This window comes from Sciurus vulgaris (assembly GCF_902686455.1).
Source record: "Sciurus vulgaris genome assembly, chromosome: 6".
NCBI lineage: Eukaryota > Metazoa > Chordata > Mammalia > Rodentia > Sciuridae > Sciurus > Sciurus vulgaris.
Window position 1 is genome coordinate 25477710 of NC_136466.1, and position 12514 is coordinate 25490223.

Here is a 12514-nt window from a genome sequence, read left to right on the forward strand (position 1 = left end):
AATTCCCTACCCTAGGACATTGTCCTCTAGTCCTCTGGAGTTGCCAGGACTGGTGTTCCCACCTTTCCCCCAAGATACACGCAGAGCAGGCTTTATCTCTCTTATAAGGTTTTTTCCTTTGAAGGGTAAAGCATGAGTTAGCACTTTACTTTTAATAGCTGTTCCAGTTATTCACAACTAAGTTCACACCTACGTGTGAAGGACTACTCTCTAGGAACAGAAGGGAAGGCAGGGTGGGCAACATGTTCAAATGCTTTCCATAAAGAACCTGAGAGTCCATATTTTAGGCTTTGCAGACCAGATGGTCTCAACTCTGATGCAGCTATAAAGCTACCAGAGGTGCTGTCAATGACTGGGTCTGGCTGTGTTCCAATAAAACTTTAAGGACAGTTACATTTGATTTTCATGTGTCTCAAAGTATTCTTTTGATTTTTTTTCTCCCCAACTATGTAAAAACATTCTTAGCTGTGAGCCATACAGAAACAGTTCGCCGACTCCCGAGTCAGGGGGAGGCCGCCAGCACGAGGGAGGCCATACACGCAGACCGAGTCACCAGCTTCCCAATTTTGCTGGCTCCAGTTTGGGATCAGGAAACCACTGCATTTCCTTGCAGTCACCTAGGTCTTCCTGGGTTGAAGTGTTTTGGAAAACAGCTCAGGTGTAGGGTTTCCCCGCCAGGCCCCTGCACGGCAAAGGCTATGTTTAATTAAAAAGCCAGATCATGAAACCCTGACAGAGCCTGAACACCTCAACATTCTGAAACACAGATTTCATCTCCCAAGTCCTTGGCTACTGTCTATTTAAATTAGAAATGCGCTATTGTACTTTTAAGACGTGGCTTAATCAGCCGTTTCTCCCAGATCTGGAATTTTCGTACAACTCAGGAATTGTACTAGACCAAAGGAAAGGACTTCACATGAATTTTTCTTGCGTTTCCTTTGGAGTCACATAAAGGACTGTAGGTCGTCATGGGGTCTGTATACCTCAAAACCCCGCCCCCCCCCTTCTTAGTCCTGAGTCCCTTCTTTATCCCAACTGCACTCTTTGTGCTTGGAGCGCAGAGACCTGCCTGGCCCTTGCAATCAGTTTCTATTTTTGTTGCACCAAATTTGAGAGGGTTTCTGTTGGGGCCTTCCCTAGGATGCCATCCCAGTCAAGAAGGAGTTTAGCAAGCTTACTAAAGGAAGAAAGACCGGCTGCTCCGTCTAGAGGCTGGCAAGCTGCCAACTGCTCAGTCTTCCTAACCTGCTGCTACCTCGTTGCTGTCTGACCTTCGGGGGCCAGCGAGACAGGTCTGCTTCCTTTTGGCTTGCTTAGACGCTATCAAAATGATGTTTTAGTGCTCCCCAAGGCTTAGAACTTGGTTGTTGAAAAGCTCAATAAACATTTGATAATATCTGCAACTAAAGGGGGGCAGTGAGGCACTGTAATAAAGGGCTGTGCTTGACTCAGGCATCTGTGTGGTCCTGCAAACTTACACAGAGCCAGACCCACAGGTTGCAGAATGAATGTGGGAGGAGCTTAGGAGAAGGCCTGGGGCATCACCCAGATTGTTTAAAGTCAAACTTGGGATATTGATTCAGTACAGGTAGCTAAAGAAGCTGAAATTCCTAAACTCAGAATTCAGATAAGACTGAAATACAGCTCCAGTCTTAATTGTGAACATTGATGCAGATGCTAATGTCGACACCAACAATAGCAGTCACTATTTCAGGAACCAGGCACCTGTCAGACTTAAACAGGTTTGCACTGAGCAGGAGCTCAAGTTAATGTCTCCATGTTTCCCTTTTCTCATCCCTAAAGTGGAGATTAAAAATGGAGAATGGAGGTTTGGAAGATGCTTTGCAAGACGCCTGGTTTGAAGGAAGTTTCTTTTTTTATTGTTAATAAAAGAAAGTTACTGCAGTTAGCTACTACACATTGCATTCATTTGTGATTCAATGAGGAGGAGGCTGTGGTATCTTTCTCAGGGGGCCTTTTAAATGACAGTTCTGGATAGGAAAAGGATGCTTTGGGATTGGTCCTCTCAGGGGTTAGCGTCCCCATGCTCCTTATAGTTGGAAGAGAGGCAGTATTGGGCTCACCGAAGTTGGTATGCAGTTGGCATCCTTAGGGAAGGCCAATGGTGTTTCAGAAGATGCAATTTTTGCCTCGCAGGGCTGAATTTATAACCCAAGCCCCGTCGCACGGGATGGGGCTGTGCAAAGCGCTAAAGGCCCGGGAGGCTGTGGTTAGAAACTTCTACCACTAGAGGGCACTGCCGGCTCTCCTTTCCCTCCACGCCGGCCACAAAGCAGCCCGGCAGTCCAGAGCTCAGCTCCCACCCACTGAGGGAGTCTGGCGTCCTTTTTGAGCCTCTGTTCTCGTTATAAGTTACTGGACAACGAGTCTGGGTGAAGAGGGACGGGGAGTTTGCAATCTTGCCGGAAGGAGGCGGCGTTGGGGAAGTCAGACAGGCTCACACGGGTCTCATTTGGGCTCCACGGAGGCTTGCCCCCAAACCTCCCGCGGTTCTTTGCATCGGGGATCCTCCCTCCTCTTCGTTTCTCTTCTGTGGTCACCTTGATTTGTTTTTTCCCAAGACATTTAATACTGCTCCTCCCCTCTCCCCCGAGTCTGGCTAGCATTTCCATTTGTAGCCAGTGGCCAATTTAATTCAAGGCAGGATTGATATAGACCATTTTAGGGCAGTGAAATAGCTTGTCACCTAGTTCTTGGCAATGGAACTGGGAAAAGGGTGGGAAGAAGAGAAGATATCTGTTAACCCCTCCTTCACAACGGGACCTTTTAAACACCGTCTCTGGTTTTCCAAACCACTGCACACCAACTGTATTAGTACTTATCTATCATGTTTCTTTAAATCACCTGTGATCTAACTTCACACTTACATTCATTTTAGTCCTAATATCTGTGAAGTTACCAGTTTGCTACAGTAATACGCATTCATTTTTAATCCACTTCAACTTAAACACATGAAAATAAAAATGTTCCTGTGCCTACCACCTCAGATAATTTCATGTGTCACACTTTGAGACACTGTATCATCATCTCCTTACTTTTCCGAGCAAGGCTAAAAGTTGAAAGGAATTAGCTCTCTTTCAACAAAGAGAGAAACAGGTTCAGAGGAGTTAAGCAATCCTCCCGAGGTCACACAGCCTTTAAGTGGGTATGCAGGGATTTAAGTAAGTTCTTTTAAATTGGGTTCTGCCTGGAGAAGGGGGCACATCCTCACTCCTAGTGCTCACTCAGCCTGGGGCCCTAAGGTGCCTCAGTGCTGTGGGTCAACTTCAACCAACCCCTGCACCCCCCACCCCAAGGAAAGCCACCACCTTACCCGGGCCAGGCTGACTCCAGCAGGGACCTTGTAGGGTACATACTTCCTATAGATATGGCCCACCCTGGAGCAGGGGATGTCCTCCATGCGGCCCCCACACATCCACACCTGCAGGGTGAGAAGGGAGAAAAACGATCATGCTTCTGCCTCCAGTTCACTGTCCCCTCAAAGGCCAGCACGCTCCAGTGTGTTCAGACAGCCTCAGCCGGACGGTCTGCCGAAGCCCCGTCACACAAGCAGCGAGGTGGGCAAACACAGACAAAGCAGCAGCAGTAGAGAGAGCTGACGGCTCAGGCACTATGCTGAGGGACATTACAGATGCGGAAACTGCCGCCAGAGTTGCTGAGAGCTGTCGAGGTCATGGAGTCAGGAAGTGGTGGAGCCGGAATTTCAAACCCAGTTTTAACCAACTCCAGGTCTGAGTCTTAAACACTATGGATGCTTGAGTACTGTGTTGAGAATTCTGAAGAGGCAGCGGGGGCCCAAGCGTGGGCAAGGCCACAGCGATGGCCCAGTGAGGTCTGTCACAAGTAGGAGAGGGGACAAGGTGGCACATAGGTTCTGTGCATCTACTGACTGTAGATCCTGGAAGTTTCCTCAAGATCTTTAAGCGTCCTGCTGGGTCCCCATGGGCATTCCGCCAGCCTCCTTGCCCCAGCTCCTCTGCACTCTGGCTCACTAAGCCATCAGGGGCTGATGCTTCTCTTCCTGTCCCCCTTCCAGGGAGGAATGTCTGGCATCCCAAGAGCTCCTGAGTTTGACTGCATGCTGACCTGACAGCAGCATGGGAATCCATGACAGTTACGCACAGTTAGTACTGACTCATACCACGGAGGGGACCCAGCCTAAATGGACCCTCCCAGGCGGCCTCGGTTCAGATCCTGACCATTTACCAGCTTTATGACTCCGATCAAGGTAGTGCTCTGTGACTCTCGCATGCTCGACTAAGAATTAGGGAGTATCTGCTGCATGTCACATACTGTGCTGGGGACACACAGCAGTGAATTAGCCAAGGACCCTGCTCTCACCGGAAGGGGAGTGTGGTGACCAGCCTCTAAGGTGGCCTGGAATGGTCCTCACCTCCTAGCACTTGTGCCTCGGGGTGGGGGGGATGCCTCCCCAAAGCGTCACACGAGGACTGACCATTGTAACCAGTGGGATGTGACAGAGGTGACGGTCGTAAAGATGCTGTGGCTTCTGCCTCTTTCTGTAATCACTTGCTTTGGGGAGCAGCTGACAAGCAGTGCTAAGGTGGGACTGGGGTGCAGCTCAGTGGTGTGGGGGCGGGGGAAACAGTGCTCTGGAGAGGTCCATGTGGGGACAGCTGTCTGTCTGACGCCCAAGTGCCAGTCACGCCAGTGTGCCATCTTAGAAGTGGATGTTCTAGTCCTAGTGAAGCCTGCAGGTGGCGGTGGCCCTGGCTTATTTCCTGATCACAGCCTCATGATAGACCCAGGCCAGAACTATCAAACATGGCCAGTCCCCAGCCCCAGACCAAGAGCACCTGGGAGACAGCAACTGTCGGTTGTGTTAAGATGCATGTCTGGGGCTCATCTTCTGTGGCGGCAGCAGGAGCCAATATGGGGACAGTTTCCAACGACAATGTGCATTACTGGATGGGCAGCAGGGCGGTGACTGGAGTGGAGAAGGCAATGCGGGGCACAGGCCCGCAGCAGGGAAGGCCTAGGCAGGCTCTGGCGACAGCCCAGATTGGAGGCCATCATGGCTTTGGAGGAGGGGAGGCGTGGCCATGGTGAGACCCTGCTGGATCTGGGACATTTTTATTCATTTCATTCCATTTTCTCTCATTTGTGGAGTGACGGGTAGAACTGGAGACATCGGTAACCCCAATTCTGTGCAAAAGAGCCCTTTTTCTAGCCTGAACTGCTCGCGGGATGCTGGGGGCTGGGCCTCCGTCCCGAGGAATCTGGGACTCTAGCGGGACCGCTCAGCCGCCTCACATCTAAGGGTACTCCCCGCTCCCTCCTGTGGTCTCCAGCCTCGGCTCCCCAAGAGGGATCTGCACGGGGCACCAATTAGGAGAAGTGCCACCGGGAGGAGCACAAGTACATTCAGATCTGGGGAGAAAAGAATGGAGCAAGTCAATAGAACAGAACGGAGGTCTCAAGATAATGGGCTCCTGACGGTGGATTAATGTCAAGGCCAAGCCAAGAAGTTGATTTTCAAAGCGGGAGATATTGATCAGGTGCCAGCACCCCATAACGATGACTCTTCCCTTATACAGAGCTTGATGTGGACCTGTCCCTTTGTCTGGTGGATATGGCCCAGGCCGCTGGGGCTGCCTTCTACCTCTTGGTGGTCGAGGGCTGAGCAGGAGAGGGACTCGATTTCTGACTGTCTCCTGGGCAGCTGAGCGGGCTGGCGTCCAGCTTCCTCGGCTCCATGTTAAACTTGCATTAGCTAACGGGGCTGCGTCTCCCGCTCTGCCTGGCAGGGAACCTTCTTTTTTACAGACAGATGATCCATTTCTAAAGCCTCTTTGCTGTGACCTCTGGTTCCTTTGGCCCTGACCATGCTGGCCCCCAGCCTGGAGGCTCCTGAGGAACCAGGGTGATCTCGATCTGCCTGGAGGTTCGAGGCACCCGAATGTTCTCAGGCTCCCCGGATGCGTGTAGCTCAGGGTCGTCCTGGCTTCCGGTGCTGGGTTGGTGCCATGTTCCCTTGCCCGGGACACGATGCCCTGGGGCAGACTCAACGTAAACTCCCTCCAGAGACACAGAAAGTTGTTTAGCAAAAGCTGCTGCCAAACTCCCAGTCCTTTGTGGGGACTCCAGTGCCGGCCACCCAGAGTGCCTCGCACACAGACGTCAACACGGTGGCGCTTGCTGTCCCTGCAGCCCTTCACCTCTCTCATTCCACCATCTCTTGCCTGCCACACTCCTCCCTCCAACAGCCCAGCTCGTGCCACAGGCTCCTCCCTCTGCCCCACGCCTGACCACCTCCGCTGGGCCCCACAGTGCTGGGCGGCCCTGTCCTTCAGGGCCACACACAGCGCTTGCAGTTTGCCTCTGTTGTCTTTGTCAGGGGTGCGATCTCAATGAGCCACATGGTTAGCCCTCAGGTCGGACCTCCCTGCTGTTGGCACTCGGTGTTTTGCCTATCCTGCACACCTTCTCTGTTCTGGGGACTGTCCCTCTGCAGCACTTGGCCTGGTGGCCTCTGAAGCTGGTGTAAGGCAGGGTGAGACAGCAGGGTTCTTTTTTTTTTTTTGCGGGGGGTGGTGCTGGGGATGGAACCCAGGGCTGTTTAACCACTGAGCCACATCCCCAGCCCCATTTTTATTTTCTTTTGAGACAGGGTCTTGCTAAGTTGCCGAAGGCCTCTAAGTTGATGAGGCTGGCCTCAAACTTGCCTTAGCCTCCCAAGTGGCTGGGATCACAGGCGTGTGTCACTACGCCTGGCTGTGATAGAGGATTTTGATGGTTGCTGATGGGTTGAGGGTGCCATGTATTTTTCTCTGGGATGGAGTGACAAAGGGGACCCTGTGCTGTAGCTGCCAGTGGCCACCTCTGCCCCCACACAGTGAAGGAGGACCTGCCTGTGACCTAGCCAGCACAGAGGGAGGGTGGAGAGGGAGACAGACCCCCAGTGGAGACCTGGGTCTAGTCATGATGAAGACAGTCAGTCCCCAGCCTTCTTCCTGGCTACTATCGGTTAAGATGGCTTTCTGTGGCTTTTAGTGTAAGAGTCCTTACTGGCCTCTCTGCGCCCCCAGCCTCAGCTCAGTGTGGGCAGGGGTCGCACCTGCATCTTTGCCTTCAGACCCCCAGAGCTAGCACAGTGCTCTGTCCGTAACAGGCACCTATGCTGTCCCTGCAGAGTTCACAAAGGAGCAAGCGAGTGAGACTGATGCCAGTCTCGAGGACAGGGAGCTGACCAGAGAGAGGGTTTCATCATGAATGCTCTTATATCCAGGGGAAACGCCCTGTGGCTTTTAATCTTGGCAAGAGTGTGAGTCCTGGGTCTGGGCGGGAGCTGCTATCTTGGGTACAAGGTCCCAATTCCGTCCTTCTCAGGCTGGATCCTGACTGAGTTTTGTCTTGTGTGAAGTGGGACAGACACAGGAGGCCAGACATGGAGGCCAGACACAGGAGGACAGACATGGTCACCTCTCGGCCCCCTCTCTCTTGTGACAATCAACTCTCAACTCTGACACTGGAGAGGTAGGGCCCCGAGACTGGCTGGGGAGGGGACCTCTCTTTCCAGGGTTATGAAAGACAGGCAGAGTGGTGGAGCTGGCAGCTGGTCACAGGTCCCAGCCTTGCAGATCTGCTCAGGGCCTAGGTCACTCTCGCAATCCTTAGGCCCCTCCCTTCCTTCATGGCTGAGGTGATGGCCATTTGAGACCTGGACAACCAAGGTGTGGATGCAATGAGTGCACGCTGCAGCCTTACCCGTGTCAGGTCCCAACGCCACCACGCCATCCATGGGACCTTGTGTAAGTGGCTCAGCCTGGGGGCCTCACTCTCCCCACGTGGGCACGGACAGTCATCTCCAAGGCTGCGGGGACAGCCGGACAACTGCACAAAGCTCTGAGCTTGAAGCCCGGCCCCAGCGATCCCGATGGACAGGAGTCATTTCTACTCGCAGCAGGAGGGGAAATACACCACCTTGAACTCACAGTGTTGCCCTTCTGCCGACACCATTGTGTTGTCTATCCCGTGGTCTAGTTTCCCAGCTGACTTGGTGGCCAAATCTGGAACTAACAGGGACTGATGGGGCCAGGTGGGTGAGGCAAAGCCACTGGGTGCCATCTTGGGGTCTGGCCATCCAAGGCATTGTTCTTTCACCCACTGGCAGGAGGTCAGCTGGTGGCAGAGACAAGGGAGCTATAGGCGGGTTGCAGTCAGGTCACACCTGGCCCAGGACCCATCATGTTTGAGATGGGACAAACACAGGCACCGAGGTGACATTTTTGCAGTCCTTCTCCTTGAGGTACGTTTTGTCTGGTGCCAGCCAGCTCCTCCCCTCCTGGCCCCACCCCCAGGGGATTCCAAGCATGGCCTGCCAGCTCTTTCCGGCTGCCCTTTTCCTCCCCTGAGGAGGAGTCGTCTTCTCACGGAAGCACAATGCCACTAGACAAGTACAAATCTAATTGTAAAAGCTGCTCCCCATTCATTTCCATTGCTGCTTTGATTTATTTTATTAGCAAACTTCTTTTGTGTGATGACAGGCTTCATTGCCATGTCTATAAAAGACAATTACTCGCTCTTATCTCCCAAACGGAGGAGGAAAGAGGCGAGCGGTGATGTGCATCAGGAGATCACGAAGGGGCCTGAGCGAGTGCGAGGGGCCATCCCACCGGGAAGGCGGCAAGCAGGGGCTGGGTGAACCTGTCGGGAAATGGCTGCCTGGACGCTGGCCAGGAATGGCACAGCCCCACTGGCTCACGACAGGGAGAAGACCGGCAGCCAGCCGGTCTGTAGCAGTTGGCATCGTAGCTGAGGACCCCCGTGGTGTTCAAACCCTCATCAGTTGTACTTGGAGAAAATAATATGATAGTAATTGTCTCCAATTATTCGGCATTAGCTGTGTGCTTTGGAGGCACCTAGGGTGGTGGTCATGAGCTCAGCTCTGGAGTTGCCAGTACTGAGGTCTAATTCGATCCAAGCTCCTAAGCAAATTTCATATGGGTGGAAGCCTCAGTGTCCTCATCTGTAAAATGGGAAAAACAACCACGCCTCCTACCTCCTAAGGTGGTGGTGGGGCTGAATCGAGGCCCTGGGGAAGTGCAGAGGACACTGTGAGCTCTCCGCATGGGTCACCTGGACACACGGCAGCTGGTGTGGGCACTGCATGCACCCCACCCAATTCCCCAAAAAAGAAACTCAGAGTATTTAGAATGTAATCGTTTTGAACAAGAAGATCTTATTTCCAAGAAGTCTCGCTGGCATGAAATGACCTCAGCCATGCTAGTTTTTGATGTTTATAATGGTTACTAGATACTGTTAGGAATAAAAAAGAGTAGAAAAGTACAATTTTATTTTAGTCTTAAAACCAATTTTAATTAACATCTAAATTATATATTATTTTTATGCAATATGGTTTCCAGATGTAAATTCAGCTATAAATTAGTAATTAAATATTTGACTATTTTGCTGGACACTGTGACATATGCCTGTAATCCCAGTAACTTGGGAGTGGAGGCAGGAGGATTGCAAGTTCAAGGTCAGCCTAACAGTCTCAAAATGTAAAATAAAAAGGGCCAGGGAGGTAGCTCAGTGGTAAAGGGCCCTTGGGTTCAGTTCCCAGTAATGAAAAACAATGGACTATTTTAACATTTTCCCTGCTTATAGTTAACCAGTCTCAACAAAGAGGGTGTTTGCCTTATATTAGGCTGGCTCCTATTTGGAAATGTGGCATCTTACAGCGGCCCAGCAAGAAGGCACCATCACGCCCTTTCACACGGAGTAAAATAAGGCCCACTAAAATCAAGTGTCTGCCCCAGGCTTCCTCAGCTCAGAACAGGAGAGTCCAGAATGAAACCTGGGCGGGTTTCCCAAAACCAGGCAGATCTGAGGTCTCCAGTGAGCCTGTGCGCTCCCCATTTAATGTTCCTCGGGCGGGTCCTAACCCATCCTGGTCTTCCTCAAAGGCCTCTAGGGCTCTTGTGTTGCCTGCAGAACACAGCAATCACCCTTGGCTTGCAAACAAGGGCCTCTTTCCCAGTTCCTGTCACCTCCTATCCTCACTGCACCCGGCACCACGTGAGGATGAGAAACAGCTGCCGACGCTCAGTTCTCTGACTTGGGTGCACGTGTGCTTTTCTTCCCATCAGTGTCGTGGCCCAGTGCAAACGTCAATGAACTCATTCATCCAGGCACACACGACCCTGGTCATTAATCAGCTTGCTTTAAAACTCCATTGGAAGAAATGGAACAGAAATCAGCTGCCAAGGGTGGACCCAATGATACAGAACCTTGAAAGCTGGAAGAAGGTGCTGGAACCTGTTGGCCAACCTACCAAACAACCTGCCCATTTCCACTGTCATTGCACACCCAAGCCTATGCATCTTCTCTGTACCAGGCCCCACCTATTCTTTACAGTGTGGGGGAGCATCAGAAGAACCCAGAGGGCTTGTAAAACACAGATGGCCGGGCAGCCTGGGTACAGCGTCGTCATTTCTACCAATGCTACAAGTTCAGTTCTCAGGTGCTGCTAACACTGCTTGTCCAGGAACCATACTTGAGCATAACTGTGCACTGTAATAGTGAGTCTCCCTCAGGTGAATGTATCTGACAGCTCACATGATACCTCCTAACTGTCCTGTGAACTTGGGATATTAGTGTCCCTTTGTAGATGAGGACACAAAGCTCAGGCAAAGGTCTCACTGAGAGTCTGTTCCAGAGCTGGGCTGGGAGCCAAGGCCTCCACCTCTGTCTGGCCAGACTCAAAGTTCTTTCCACTCCTGTCTTCCTGCGACCACAGAGTGATTACAAAAACCGCAACAATGACAGCTACCATTCATTGATGGTTTGTTTTGTTCCAGGCTCTGAGCTAAACTCACAGTATACTTTTGACTAATATGCTCATGCTCAGTCCTTACTATGAAGTAAGGACTATTCAATCCCCATTTTACAGATGAATTAAGTCATTTTCTCAAGCTACTGGTTACTCATGCCTTCACTAGAACCCAGGCCCACAGACTTAGTCCCCTGCTGTCCTGCCTCTTTACCTAATGTGAGGGTTAGGATCTACAGCTACCATTGATCACATGCTTCCTCTTTGTCCAGCTCCAGGCCACATAAATGTATTATTTAGTTCTTGAAACACTCTTTGAAGAAACTATTATTACCATTTTTAGCACTGAAGAGCCACAACACGAAGAGCTTAGTGTGTGGTTAGGAAGTTCTGTACTGAAGATGATCCTTGGGCCTTTGAGCTGTTTCCCTGGAGGCACAGGGGAGAGCCACACTCCACAGATGGACACTCATGGAATTTCAAAAAAGGCTGGCCGGGAGTCAGGAGCAGAGTGCCACATATCCCTGTTCCCAGCAGACAGCTCCCTGGGATGAAAAGGTGCACTCAACAGAGCATGTTTCCAGCATACTCAGACACCCCAGGAAGCAAGCAGGGGGCGCCAGGTTCCTGGCAGTGACGCTGCAGCTGGCTGGAGAAGCAGACCCCTGGAAGAGGCTGGCGTCAAGGACATGGAAATGCACTGCCACACAGGTGCTAAGAGGGTGGCCAGATCGCCCCTCCTACCAGGGCTGCCTTTGGAAATCATTTCCTCCTCCTGTGCAGCAACTTAAGGGCTCCTCAGAGCTGGTCCTGACCTTACAGCCCTGCCTGACAGTGGCCTCTCGAGACTGGACACACCTTTTCTCTGTTTCTCCCACCAGGTGGAAGGAGATGTGCCCAGACACCTGGAATTTAGCCCTGGCACTGCCACCTTCTGGCTGGGAGACCCTGGCCCAGTCACCTAACCAGTCTGAGCATCAGGTCGCAGTATCACCCTTGAGCAGCTTCTGGGGTGTGTGCTGCCTCTCTATTTCACTTGATTCTCTTGAAACACTAGGGTTCTTGCAGCTGCCCCCACCCCTGTACTGGAAATTGAACCCAGGGGCTCTCTGCTACTGAACTACTTCCTCTGTCCTTTTTATTTTTTATTTTGAGACAGGGTCTTGCTAAATTGCCCAGGTTGGCCTCCAACTTAAGATCCTTCTGCCTCAGCCTCTCCAGTTGCTGGGGTTATAGGCGTACACCTGTAAACCTCACAGCTAATGCTGTTGAGCTTTATGGGAGAAAAGTCTGAGACCTTTTTAGTGATTATTTTGACTTTGAATCTGCTGGAGGTGGTCTAGGACTGGGCTACCTTTTTGGTGATTGTATCAGTGTCAAACCAAGCAGACCCCACTTACTCCAAGGCTTCGGCCTCTGTAGTTTTCCCTCTAGAACAAGCTTCAGGGACCTTCCTGACTTCTGTCCCTCCCCCCTTGAACACTCAGGTGGTTTTCCATCACTCTCACCCACCCCTGCTCCATGACAGGAAGATGGAGACAGTGGGGTGCCCACTTTCCAAGGACAGTGGGGTGCCCGTCCCCTATAGCAGACCTTGCAGCCCACGCTTAGTGGGCCTGGCCTTCCCTGGGAGTCTTCTCTGCCATGCCCTGTCGGTGGCCTGACCTCTGGGGACTCTCATCCCTGAGCTTGCAAATG

General features: G+C 51.8%; 1 protein-coding gene across 3 annotated transcripts in view; it reads right to left on the reverse strand.

Annotated features, from left to right (window-relative positions):
• Window positions 1-12514, reverse strand: part of GALNT10 (polypeptide N-acetylgalactosaminyltransferase 10) — a 222184-nt gene that overhangs the window by 12808 nt on the left and 196862 nt on the right. For all 3 annotated transcript variants that reach the window (XR_013764815.1, XM_079145961.1, XM_079145960.1), the window contains one exon: window positions 3335-3442. Coding sequence is in view for 2 of the 3 variants with exons in the window: in XM_079145961.1 (XP_079002087.1) it covers window positions 3335-3442 (108 nt within the window). In the remaining variant the exon portion in view is untranslated. The remainder of the gene's footprint in view (window positions 1-3334; window positions 3443-12514) is intronic.